General features: G+C 38.3%; 1 protein-coding gene across 1 annotated transcript; it reads left to right on the top strand.

Annotated features, from left to right (window-relative positions):
* The first annotated feature begins 221 nt into the window (after positions 1-221).
* On the top strand, positions 222-12,575 carry LOC121877908. The gene is made up of 2 exons (XM_042383862.1): positions 222-292; positions 12,226-12,575. Exons 1-2 carry the CDS (start codon positions 226-228, stop codon positions 12,534-12,536), a joined length of 378 nt encoding a protein of 125 aa, XP_042239796.1. The 5' UTR covers positions 222-225; the 3' UTR covers positions 12,537-12,575.
* The last annotated feature ends 2,034 nt before the right edge of the window (positions 12,576-14,609 follow it).

The raw sequence follows: 14,609 nt of genomic DNA, 5'->3' as shown, positions 1-14,609 counted from the left end.
TTGAGAGTGTAACAGGCTAACTTCTTATTGTATTTAATTTTTGGTGAGGTGGCCAGAGTTTTACGCACCAAGAAAATATCCCATGAGCTGTGGTAGTTGTTGTTGAGGAATGAGTCTTGATGAAGTCTACAAAATGAAGATTCACAAAATGTAGTAGATATTACAGATGCCCTTCCTAGGACTTCTAGTGTTATGCCAACTGGAATTACTGGCACCTTCAGTACAATGCCGGGCCTTAGAAGAGCTTCTAAACATCCTCTTTCAAAAACATCAGAGAATAGCTTGAAAGCAGGTAATGGTGAAAACAGAGTGGCAGTTTTATTTTATTAAAGCAATTGATTGTTTGAGTGAGTCATAAACGCTTGTGAAGTTAAGAGACCGTTGAAGAAAATTTAAAAGGATTGATTAAAAACGAGGTTAATTTAGGGGCCCTTGTGTTATTTTGATTTCACTTGATGCATTGAATTTGCTAATATTTATGAAGACTATATTTTTACTCTCTCTGCTTTTGTGCTAGAAAAAATACACTCTGCAATTGTCTGGGCTGAATGTGCAAAACTTGTTGACTCCACTGGTCAGGCCAGGAGTGGTGAGTGTGAATGAATAGTCACAGGAGGCAGTCCAACACACTGTCACTGAGCATCTTCTTGTCTATTATTGTGTGTGACCTAAGCTGCATTACCATGAGGTAGAGTATAGATTTTTCAGTAATACACCAAAACCTGATCATATAGGATGGGATATATATATATATATATATATATATATATATATATATATATATATATATATATATATATATATATATATATATATATATATATATATATATATATATATATATATATATATATATATATATATATATATATATATATATATATATATATATATATATATATATATATATATATATATATATATATATATATATATATATATATATATATATATATATATATATATATATATATATATATATATATATATATATATATATATATATATATATATATATACATATACATACATACATACAAGTAATCATTTAGGTGTATAAGTGATTTCAGGGTGAGTACAGGAGACCAGGTCCACAATGGTCAGGTATTAGGTATTAGGTGTGCTATTTAAAGATTAGTAAGGTCATTACCTAATACCTGACCATTGTGACCTGGTTCACCCTTCTCTGTATATATACACCTTGATTTGTATTATTGTACTCTCATAGTCTGTATCTGTTCCCTGAAGATGTGAATTACACCAGGCGCTTTGGGAACTTCGTGGTTTTCTTTCCTTTGTGGTTATCATATATTATATATATATATATATATATATATATATATATATATATATATATATATATATATATATATATATATATATATATATATATATATATATATATATATATATATATATATATATATATATATATATATATATATATATATATATATATATATATATATATATTGTTATATATATATATATATATATATATATATATATATATATATATATATATATATATATATATATATATATATATATATATACATACATAAGTATAGTATAGGGTATAGATATAGATATATATATATATATATATATATATATATATATATATATATATATATATATATATATATATATATATATATATATATATATATATATATATATATATACACAGTGGTAGCGGAAAGTTTGGGCGCAAAATTACAGGCGCCCAAACTTTCCGCTATTATCAAAACATACGATAAATACCAATTTCCGCCCAAACCTTTCGCTATACTTCAATGCTAGGGTTTGTACCGCTATTTAGGCGAGACAATACGCACGACTTGGCAACTCTGATTAGTCGCTTCAGTGAGCACGTGGGTGCAGTGTGTAAACTTCTCTCACGCGGACTAGTCATTTTTTTGCGTTTTTTTCTGTGTTTGTGCCTCAATATCTCTGTAATGGGAAGTGGTAAAGAGCTGGGAAGAGACACAATTGTTGCTATTATAACCCTCTATAAGGAGGGTTATAAGTGTAAAGATATAGCCACTCGTGTGGGAATAGGAGTGCGGCAAGTTCAAAAGTGGATCAAGAAATTTAGAGACGGCGGAGGTGAGGATATTCCTACCCTCAAGCCTCGCTCTGGTAGGCCAAGGAAAATACAAAATCGTACTTCCAAGGTTATAAAGAGGCAGTTGGATAAAAATTCAACACTCACAGCTCGAAAACTGAGGGAAAATAACCCTGCACTGCTCCAGGACGTGTCTGTAAGATGTATTTCTGATCATTTACTCAAAGATTTACAATATCGCAGTTGTTGTGCTAAAGTTCTTCCCCTCTTAAGTGCAAAAAATGTACGGGATCGCATTGCTTTTAGCAAGAAATATAAGGATTGGACCCTAGAAGACTGGGAACAAGTCTTGTGGAGTGATGAGTCAACGTTTGTGGTGTCATCTGGCTGCAGGTCCAAGCGTGTCAGGCGTCCCAAAGGATCGGACCCAAATGACCCCCGCTACACAGCTAAAGTTGTAAAGCATGCTCCAAGTGTTATGGTGTGGGGATGCTTTGCATTTGGTGGAGTTGGCAATTTAGTATTTTTTGAAAAAAATGAGAGTGTAAATCAGCACAGTTATTTCGAGTTATTGTGTGATAACCTGCCTGAAAGCTTTGAAAAGTGTAACGCTAGCTGGTTTATGCAAGATGGAGCTCCTGCTCACACAGCTCGATCTATTATCCAGTGGTTAGAGGACTGTGGTGTAGATTACTTCAAAAAGTGGCCTGGGAATTCACCAGACCTAAATCCCATAGAGCACGTGTGGCATATCATTAAAAAAGAGCTTCAGGATCGTGACGCTTCGACAGTAGCGAAGCTAAAAATAGAAATACAGGATATTTGGGATAATATCATTCCCCAACACATAGAAAAACTGGCAAGATGCATCCCACAACGTTTGGAGAAGGTCATCAAGCTTAGAGGAAAATCGCTTGGCAAATAAGGTACGTCATGAGCCCTTTAAATGTCTATTTAAATGTCACAATTGTTTACATTCGTCTTGCGCCCAAACTTTCCGCTACCACTGTATATATATATATATAACTATATATATATAACTATATATATATATATTTAGTTATATATATATATATATATATATATATATATATATATATATATATATATATATATATATATATATATATACACACACACAGTAGTACCCCGCTTAACGCGGTCAATAAAACCCACAGGGTACGTGTTAAGTGAAAACCACGCTAAGTGAACAACAGAACATATGGGATTAATTCCAATAGAAACTGGCCCACCCCCAAACTCCACTTTTTCCGACACAATACCTATGTTCTAGTAAAAATAACATCTTAATTTTATGATGGTACATGCACACAATTAATACTTAAGAGAAATAGAGAAATACAGTCGCCAAGTTAATGTCCATTCAAATAATGGACTCAACTCCCTCCCCTTTTCTCACACTACACTGCTGACTCTTCCTCTCTGAGAAATTTTGGGGGGAAAAACCACTAAATTTTAATAAATAATACCTCAAACTAAAGTTAGGATAATATAATTGACATTGCTGGATTCCTTGTAAAACCAGGAATATTTTGAATATAAATGTCATATATTTTGCACAAAAGATAACATATTTACTCAGAGTAAACATTATATCTAAAATTTGTATGTCTAATGCAGAATCTATGATGTTTATATTCAAAATGATCATCAAATTGTAAGAATTCCAGCAATGTAAATTATATTCTGGCCGGGTAATTTGTATGAATTTTATGAGCTAAAACATATATCTTCATTAAATAAACAAAGAAATATTTGAAAATGCGCTCCGAAATCCATGCCGGAAAACTGAAGGTTCCGGTTTATCGATTGCCGGATTTTTGATGGTCAACCTGTATGTAACTTTCTTCATTTATTTTTTACTCATTTGCATGCACACACCATCTTAAATACATATTGTGATAAAAATAAAAGATATAATTGTCCTATGGGTAAACCTGTAATAAATTAATTACTAAATTTTTTATCTCTAGTGCAAACTATATGATGTTTATATTCACATTAATCATTATCTTACAAATAATACAGCAATGCAAATTATATACTGTACTGCCAAGTCAATTGAGTGACATTTTATAAGGGAAAACTCCTTCTGCTTGATAACTATGCACTTTGTTATCTCCCGTCCCTGACAGCTGTCAACACATCACCCTCCCCCTTCCTGACAGCCAGGGTGAAGGCAGTTTAGGTTTAAAATTTTTGTCTTATAAAATGTCACACTAAACTTAACAGAATATAAATTACATTGCTGGAATCCTATTAATATAGTGATTAATTTGAATATAAACATCACATAGTTTAATTGAAGTTTCTAGCAGTCCATGGTGCTTTAGAGACACAGGTGGTGTATAATTAGTGGGTCAGAGGTGTACAGTATTGCTGAATTACAGCTCCTCCCCGACTTACGACGGGGTTAGGGACCCAAATCCAGGTCGTAAGTCGAAAATGCTTAAATAATACTTAGAAAATCTAAAATGGGTGTCTCTTTTTCTTCTCAGCACCACCAAACTCTTACTTTTAAGCTTGCCAGCCATTTTAAAGTGAATTACAAAATTTTTTTTTTGTCTGTGTACTGACGTTGGGACTCGAAAATACGTAATTTGACAAAATTTTGGTACGACTGGGGACGACTGGGGCAGGTCGTAAGTGTGGGTAGTCGTAAGTCGAGTAGGTTGTAAGTCAGGGAGGAGCTGTATTATTACCTGACCTTGCTTGGTCCGGCAAAACGGATAATCCGGCAAAACGGATAATCCGGCAAGGCTTTGGATCCAAGGGTGCCAGAAAGTCGGTGGTGTACCTGTATATTAATCTACACCACGAAGATGCCGGAAAACCAGCTTTTTGAAGTGACATATATTGTATAAGTATGGAAACACAGAACAAGGCTGACATTCCACAGTTTGGCTGTGTGAGGAAAGAAGGATGTACTATAACGGGTTATTCCAGTGTGACCAACAGCCACAGAGAAATGGTGGGCACCTCAGGCAAGGCGAGTGTTACGAGCCCAACACCTTGCCGGCTGTACACAGGATGCCAAATCCACCGAACATTGCCCATTAAAGTACCTGTAAAAGAGAGAGTGAAGCAACATTGCAGTGCAGAGAAAGGGAAGAAAGATTGTCAACATTGAGGCAAAGTGAAGGAAGAAAGATTGTCAACTAAAGGAGGAGAGTTAATAAGACAAAATGCCTTTCATTCCACCCTATCTAACAGTTGGACAGAAGAAGAGCCACCCCAGATATGAGAGCAGTACTCCAAGTTAGGACGAATGGATCCTTTATATACTTGAACCAACCTCTCAGGAGTGAAGTAGTTACGTCATCTGTACAGCATTCCCAGCTTTTGGGAGGCAGCTTTAGCAATGTTGAGGATGTGTGGCTTCCATGACTTATTAGAGGAAATGGTGAGGCCTAGCATATCTATTTTAGAATTTGGCAGAATATTAGCATCCTGAAATGTGATTGGTGGGAGATCATCTAATTTGGAAAGTGTAATTGGTAAATACTGAGTTTTATTACTGTTGAATTTAACTAAGCTTCTACCTCCCCATTTGGAGATGCTGCACAGATCCGCATTGATAGATGTAATGATAGCTCTAGAAACAGATCTAGTTTGAGAGTTAGGGGAAGGGGAAAATGTGAAGAAACGTGAAGAGTAGAATCATCCGTGTAAGAATGGATGGAATTAATTGTAGTGTGAAGTATATCATTGATTAAAAGAAGGAAGAGACTAGGTGAAAGAACAGAACCCTGTGGGACACCACTATTGGTAGAGAAAGAGCGAGAGATCGATCCCTTGACAACAACTGCCAGGGGTCGGTTCTCAAGGAAGCTAGAGATTAGATAACAAAATGGGGGAGAGAAACCATAAGAGGGAACTTTAGAAAGAAAAGACTTGTGACATATCGAGGGCCACAACAAAAGTTTCCCCATAATCCCTAAGAGAGGATGACCAAAGATGTGTGTGTGTGTGTGTAATAATAATAATTATAGTAATAATAATTAACGGTTTATTGAAAGAGCATGGCAGCCGGAAGGCTGTAAATATACAATTACATAATTGGGGAATGGGTCTCTTGATTTACAAATGATATACAAGTAATATAAGTGATACAAATATGATATATAATAATTAGGTGTTAATAATTTTTACAATGGTTGGGACTGGGCTGTTCTTATAGCAATCAGTTCGTGCTCTTATGGGCTGGATGATGTTGGGCAGGTGTGTGGCCACGTGGCCAGGACAGTAGCTTGGGGCAATGCAGGTGTGCTCCATCCTTCAGGTCAGGTCAGGTCAGATCCAACCACACTCAGTATTACACTGCAGTGTTTTTGTGCTTTTCCTTGGAGTGCACTATAGGAACACTGTTTGGTAGTCAATCGTTCACTGATCACTCGAATGTTTTGCTGAGTAAATCCTGGTGTAGTAAGGCTGGTAGGGCATTGGGATATAGCAGGGGGAGGGGGGGGCAAACAGATACGGCCTGGCTGCTCAAACTGGGAGCGCCTTCAGGGCACGTCTTGTCTTGCTGGTGGTTGACAAGTAAGTGTGTGTGTGTGTGCATGCGTGTGATAAAAATAATAATTAACGGTTTATTGAAAAAGTCGGCAGCCCGAAGGCTGAAAATATACATTGGACAAAAATTACTTATTACATACAAAGACATGGAGTGGGTGGGTCTTTTAACAAAAGTTTTCATAACCGAAAGGAGAAGGAACAATGATTGAACATACAAATTGTTATAGTTTACAGTTGATGGCCCGGGCCTGGACTGGTCATGGAGACACCAGGTGGTGTGGTGTTCACGTGGTGCAGTAACTCGTCCTTGGGTGTTGATATGAAGGACCTCATGTGGTCATGGGAACACCTGGTGGTGTGGTGTTCATGTGGTGCAGTAACTCGTCCTCAGGTGTTGATATGAAGGACCTCACGTGGTCATGGAGACACCGGGTGGGGTGGTGTTCACGTGGTGCAGAAACTTGTCCTCCGGTGTTGATATGAAGGACCTCACGTGGTCGTGGAGACACTGGGTGTTCACGTGGTGTAGTAACTCGTCCTCGGGTGTTGATATGAAGGTGTTGATATGAAGGACCTCACGTGGTCCTGGGGACACCCGGTGGTGTGGTGTTCACCTGGTGCAGTAACTCGTCCTCGGGTGTTAATATGAAGGACCTCACGTGGTCGTGGGGACACCAGGTGGTGCTGGGTGGTGTTGTGTTATCTCGTAGTCAGGTGCATAGCCGGCCGGCCCTCTGTTGTTCCCAGGGTGGACGGATTAGCACCTCCTGGTCAGAAGACGGCGGTCAGTTCCCAGGGGTGCTTATCCCACTGGTGGGTCACGACTCTCACTGGTACTGTCTAGTGCTGAATTCACTGGCTTAAACACTGTTCATCACTGATCCCACTTCTTTCCGAAACGAAGTTGTTACTTTTGATTATATTATATCCCGTTGGTGAGGATGGGTTGGGGAGAGGACTTGGGGAATGGGCCGAACATTGGCCAAGGGGGGCCGCTGCTCACAGGAGCAGCGCCTGAGTTGGTCTCGACCCTACGGTGGTGTGTGGGTGATGCTAGGGTGTTTTGGTGGTATTAGAGGGTGTGTTTGTGTGTGTGATGTTGGGGGGTGTGGGAGATGTTGGAGGGTGTGTGTGGTGTTGGAGGGTGTGGGTGGTGTTGGAGGTTGTGAGTGGTGTTGGAGGGTGTGTGTGGTGTTGGAGGGTGTGGGTGGTGTTGGAGGGTGTGCGCATTGCATTCATTAAAATACAAATTTAAGGGTCATTGGGGTTTGGGGTTAACCCTAGAACACATTCGATGTTTTGTTTTACCTTGCCACATTCTTTGTCACTATTGTGTACCAATTTTGGGTAAAAAAAAAAAATACATAGAGTTGTTTTTATTAATTTACAAGCTATGGACTTAAAATCTAATCTTAATACTACAGTCTGAAAGAAAGAAAAACGAAAAAAAAACAAAAAATGCAATTCGCCATGGGTAACTTAAGACAACTAGTAAAAAGGGGGTAATTTCCCTACACAACTTTAAAGTTAAGACTATAGCTATGAGTAGGATGCCTGGATTCTGAAATCCGTCAACCAGTGGGCAGCAGGGGGGTGTGGGGGGCAGCAGGCCGACCCGCAGTCTCCTGGCAGCACGATATCATGTGGGCGGAGCTGTCAAAGAAAGGTCATTTTTTCACTGACTCAAAAATGACTGCTGTGCAATATATTTTTTTATAAATGTAAATATTATTTATAAATATTACATGTAATGAATATTTCATTCAAAAAAGGACAGGAGATTATTACTTACTTGTCAGCAGTGAAGTAGCTGATGCACTGAGGGAGGATGTGGCGGCTGCAAAATGGTTGCTTGCAGGTGAAGCACACATAGCGGCTGCGCCGGTTCTCCACCCTAGGGCACTTCCTGCACCTCGCCCTCGGGTTGTTGGTGCTGTTGGCCAGCACTGCCTGCTCCATGTCTGCATGGACCCCAGGAGGAGCGATGCCGAAGGTGCTGGTGATGCAGGACTTCAGGCTGAGTGACAGGCGTGGGTTGGTCAGGCGCCCCTTTGCGCAGGGCCTGATCAGTGCCAGTGCCACCTCCCGCATGAAGTGACGCCGTGGCAGAAGTGTGCGACGAGAGCGCTCCACTGTGCACGATCCAGGCGTTGATCAGGCAGGCATTGAGGATGCCGTAAAAGATGCACAGGGGCCACGTCTTCCTCTACCTCTGATAGGCAGCCATTGTTCACAAAATGGTTTTGTTATGTACATGAAACACATGAAACGTCAAAAAAATAATTGCACATAAGTACCTCCAACTCCTCATCATGTAGCCTCTGATAGGCAGCCATTGTTCACAAAATGGTGTTGTTATGTACCTCAACCACTTGAAACATCAAAAATAAATAAAAAAAATACACAATTATTCACGTGTCACACACGATGACGGTAAAACATTGGTGGACACTATTATAGCCCAAACCTTTGATATCTGGAAAACCGAGCCAAGGAGCGCGCAGCAGCGACCTTCCACCTACACGGCGCAGCTCACCAAAAATTGCCTAAATTCAAAAAATTTTTAGAAATGGACACTTACCTTGAGGTGTGTATGTAGAAGGCTCCTGGATGATGATGCTGATGTGAATTTGAAGTGGGAGGTGGAGGAGGAGAAGGGAGAAGAGAAGGAAGTGGAGGCGGAGGAGAAGCATTTTACTGCTTCTTGGAAGGTGAGTCACCTTCCATGAAAATGTCAGGAACCTCTGGACTGACAGATTCTCCACCATGAACATTCTCTCTCCTTGAAGTGGAAGGCTGAGGGCTAGCATCATCCTCTCTCCTTCTTGAAGTGGAAGGCAGAGGGATAGCATCTTGTTCCCTCTGCCTTTTACTGAAGAAAGTGTCAATTGTGGTCTGTGGGGCATCTCTCCTCCTCACCATTAACTTATGTTTAAAGAAGGAGACCATTGAGTCCTCAATATGACACAAAGTTAATTCAATTTTTTCCACATCTGGGTGCTTTGAAGCCAGTTCCCTGAACTTCTCCCATATGGTCATCACTTTCAATTTCCTCCTCACCTCTGCCAGCCTCTAACATCTCATCCAGTTGCTGCAAGTCTTCAGGAGTAAGTTCCTGTTCATGAGACATCACAGGCTCTTCTACACCATCCTCCTCCACTTCAAGGCCCAATGACTGACCAATGGACACAATCTCCTGGTCCAACTCTGCTTCTTCCTCAAATCCCTCAAAATCATGGACTACTGATGGCCACAGTGCTTTCCATGAAGAATTGAGGGTTCTAGTGGAGACTTCTTGCCATGATGACACAATCAATTTTACAGCCTCCAGGATGTTGACTTGTGTCTTCCAGAACTGTTTCAGGGTTAGTTCAGGATCATTGAAAGTTGTCTGATGACACCTCCTGAACATTTTCTTCATATACAACTTCTTGAAGTTGCTGATCATGTACTGGTCCATTGGCTGTATGATTGATGTAGTGTTGGGAGGCAAAAACAACACTTTTACAAAGTCAAATTGATACTCCAAATTTCTGGCAAGGTCAGGGTCATGACCAGGAGCATTATCCATGAGAAGAAGAGCCTTTAAAGGGAGTTTATTGGTGGTTAGGTAGCTCTTGACAAGAAGGGCCAAACACATCAACAGCCCATTCATTAAAGAGCTGTCTTGTCACCCATGCCTTACGGTTGGACTTCCAATAAACACCAAGCTTTGTTCTTACCACTTTCTGTTGCTTGAACACCCTGGGGTTTTCAGAGTGGTAGACAAGCATAGGCTTCAGTCGGAAATCCCCTGAAGCATTGGCACCAAGCAATAGAGTGAGACGGTCTTTCATGGGTTTATGCCCAGGTAAAGAGGCTTCATCTCTGGTGATGAATGTTCTTTTGGGCATCTTTTTCCAGAACAGCCCAGTTTCGTCCACATTGAACACTTGCTGTGGAAGATAATTTTCTTCTTCCGTCAGTTCTTTAAATTCCACTAAAAACTTTGCTGCCCCTTCCTTATCAGCACTGGCAGCCTCACCATGCCTAACAACACTGAAAATGTCACTTCTTTTCTTAAATTTTTCGAACCAGCCTTTGCTGGCCTGAAAATCTTCAAATTCTGTGCCTGAAGAACCAGGTTGATCTGTCTTTAAATGTTCGTATATCTCCCTGGCTCTTTCACAAATGAATTCAGTAGAAACTGAATCACCTTTCATCTGTTTTTCCCTAATCCAGATGAGAAGTAACCTCTCAGTTTCTGCAATTAGGGATCTACTTTTAAACACTCTGGTAGATCTGTCTCTCACTTTCACTTCTTTAAATTTGTCTTTCTGTGCAAGAATTGTCGACACAGCTGATGTTGACATGCCATATTCTTTGCATAGCACATTTGTTCTAATGCCTTGTTCATGTTTTCTTATAATTTCCTGCTTGGTTTGGATTGAAATCGCTTTTCTTGATCTCTTATGCCCCATGCTGGATTCAAACAATGTCAACACGTGATCTTTTAGGTATAAACTTGCTGTAAATAAAGAATATTTTCTATAAAATAACACTGCACTGCGCTATATATTGTCAATATGTAAAATATATTTCAAAATGACCAATAATTTGCTTGGCCACACAGAAAAAAAGCGTTTAGTTGAAGAGAGTCTCAAGCAAGATGTTACCTCCACTGAAAACAGAGAGAGGCTAACGCTTGTTTGCTGTGTTAAGAGGCTGGATGGCGCGCATAAAACTAGTCACTTTACCTTCAATTATGTTCAATAATTGTAAAAATTACTAAAAAATTTAATATTAAACTTTTAAAATTATTGAATAGTATAAACTTCTTGATATTTACTAAAATAGTAAGGAATTTAAGCCCTAGAACCGATTACTGTATTGGCGGACTAATACTACAGCTGGTTGACCGCCAAGTGCAAGCGAAAACTTGGTGAGGTCGGCTCGTAAGAAACTCGTTAACCGAGGGATTGCTCGTTAACCGAAGTTAAGAATCTTATGGGAGGTAACTCGTTAACCGAAATCTCGTTAACCAAGGCGCTCGTTAACCGATGGATCACTGTACAGTAATATGTTGCTCAAAATTATGGCTTTTTCACAGGAATGAGTCTGTATAACTAACCTTAATGGTCAGGATATTATGTACTGTATTTTTGTTTTTGTTTTTTATATCATTATTTATCATTTTATACAATTAGTACATTCGTCGGAAAATTCGGACACTTAGCTTTATCAGACAGGTGGTCCCCCCTTTTAGTCCAGATCTTTGAGGGTTCACTGTAATGGGAAACAAATTGTATCCTGCTGCTAAACATTTTATAATACAGGGTAATGGGAAACATATTGTATCCTGCTGCTAAACATTTTATAATAATGGGAAACATTGTGTACAGTATAGGTATCCTGCTGCTACGCATATCAAAGGCCTCTGACAAGGGTCAGCTCTACCAAGAAGTGTTTTAGTCACATGATTCATGCAGTTTACATAACCATTTTCCTTTTTTAATTATATAGAATTTCACACATTGACTTCATTTTTTGACATCATAACTTTAATTTATATATTCCCGAGGTGTTATAGTTTAATTACATTTGCACTATGGCTGAAATATATGATTTTTCCACAGATTTCACGAGTCTTGACAAAGCACGGGAAAGTGGCCAAACGTATCTATCATATGCATCCATTTTTCCTGGAGCAAACAGCAAGGTTGAATTCAAGAAAAAACTGAAAGCTGATAATGACAAGGATGTAGAAGATCCTATGCAACCAAAATTTGACAGGCTGTCTCTCTTGTTAAGTCCACAGGATATGTATGAACATAATTATCCATCACCAGTGCCAGGTTCTCCAGGATATCAAGACCCAGAGTTCGTGTTCACACATGAGAATTATAGTGAGGTATGGATCATGTTTGATATTAGTATCTATTCTTAATGAGACATGAGTTTGTATTATATAAGTAGGGAAGGGTGACAGGAAGATATTACTGAAATGTTAATGTGTATGGAAGTAGAATGTAGGAAATGAGATGTTTCAGGTAATTGGTAGTACCATACAGGTTGTACCTCTCTTGTCCGGCATTCTGTGGTCCGGAAACTCCCGTGGTCCGGAACGATTTTAGTTTGTCCAATAGGTAGATAGGCAGTTTTTTTTTTTTCCTACACTTATCTGAATTGCTATTATTGGCCAGGAGTATTAAATTTTGCCTCAGGCCCCAATGTGGGTCAGTGACCTATGCCGGAGTGGGCTGTCCATAAAAAAGCCGCGGGAAATTAAGGTTTGTTTACATCCAGCAGTTCGGCTGCTCTCTCTCTATCTCTCTGCTTGTCTATACAGAGTACAAGATTTAACCCTTCAATATATATGAGCAGTAAATAAGTGTTGCTTTCATATTCTTATGTAGAGTAATGACGATATATTTTCACATGTGCGCACTTACATACTAGCAGTCTCACTTTTTTTTACCATTAATGGTTAGCTACTTATATTGTTCCATTTATTAACATTAAATAACATTACAGGTACTTCAAGCAACCATATTCATTTTTTACATCAATTTTACTAAAGCTAAACTCAGGGTCTTATTTTCTTCAGTTTTATATGTAGAACCAATCAGTCACTGGTTTCGTAAGCTTTAACATAAACAATGCTGGCAGCCGTCTCGTCTCCTCTAACATTCCACGTATTATTATTAAATTGTATTGTTAATTTTGCACACACGTACATTAATTCAATAAAAACAAATTCAGAAACATTAATTAAAATATATATGAACAGTAAATAAGTGTTGCTTTCATATTCTTATGTAAAGTAATGACGATATATGCTTACTGCAGGCGATGCGCACTTACATATGCGATCTTCTTTTTCTTTACCATTATCGTTAGCTACTTCTATTGTTCCATTTATTAACATTAAATAACATTACTTAAAACAACCATATTAATTTTACTACAGCTACAACCAAGTCTTATTTTCTTCGTTTATATGTAGAACCAGTCAGTCACTGGTTTTGGTAATCAAAAACAATGCTGTGTCATTTCCTCGTGTGTTTAATATTCTACGTATTATTAATGGATTGTATTGCTCATTTTGCACATAAACATTAATTCAATAAAAAGACATTCAGTAATAAACAATAATGAATCTTGTACATAAGAGAAATGAGCTGTTTACACGTTATGCATGTTGGCGGGCTGTTCAAACCCGTCGAAATTCAAGTTCGCCCGTCAAAATTTTTATTATTTATTTTTTTGTGTGTTCAATAAAATCGTTAAGAATTAAAAACTCCCTTAATTTGAGAAGCTACTATTCGACATTTAACCCTTCAATATGTCTTCAAAGAGACCATGACGCAGAGAAAGTGCTGCTAGTGCTTCCAGGCATAAGCACAAGTCACTATCTATCCAGGAAAAGGGTGAATTTCCATGGTCCGGCACCGGTCAGGTCCCGAGGTTGCCGGACTAGAGAGGTACAACCTGTATTTGCCAGCATATAAGACGCACCCCTATTTTACAATGATATTTTGTGGATTTTTTTTTTTTCGTATGTTCCGTCATACATTTATTGAAAGTGATTTTAAAGTGGTTTTCAGGGGAAAACATAAGATTTTGTGCATGTAAATACAATATACAGTAAAGCCTCCGATAACAACGGTTTGACCAACAACTTTTCATATTTAAGACCCTAGTTAATTTAGGACCCAATTCAATTACTCCCTTATTTCATTCGTATTTATGACCAAAATATAATAAAAATAAAATAAAATTACATTTTCATGTAAATAACCACTAAATCCCAATATGTATATATAAAATATAAATTACAGTATTACCCCTATTTACGCGGTCAATTGAACCCACAGGGTACCGCGGAAAGTGAAAACCGCGTAAAAGTGAACTATGTTGTAGTAAAAATAACATCTAAATTTTATTGATGTGCTCCATAATTAATATTTAAGAGAAATACAGTCGCCAGGTTAATGTCCATTCAAATAATGGACTCAAA

The sequence above is a fragment of the Homarus americanus genome, unplaced genomic scaffold, assembly GCF_018991925.1.
Source record: "Homarus americanus isolate GMGI-L3 unplaced genomic scaffold, GMGI_Hamer_2.0 scaffold27862, whole genome shotgun sequence".
NCBI classification, from domain to species: domain Eukaryota; kingdom Metazoa; phylum Arthropoda; class Malacostraca; order Decapoda; family Nephropidae; genus Homarus; species Homarus americanus.
This window is presented reverse-complemented; position numbering and strand designations above follow the sequence as displayed.

Excerpts from the sequence above, each read along its gene's own strand:
- LOC121877908 (XM_042383862.1), top strand. The coding sequence starts at position 226 with ATGCCGGGCCTTAGAAGAGCTTCTAAACATCCTCTTTCAAAAACATCA. Across the intron at positions 293-12,225 it reads AGAGAATAGCTTGAAAGCAG|ATTTCACGAGTCTTGACAAA; the intron begins GTAATGGTGAAA and ends ATTTTTCCACAG.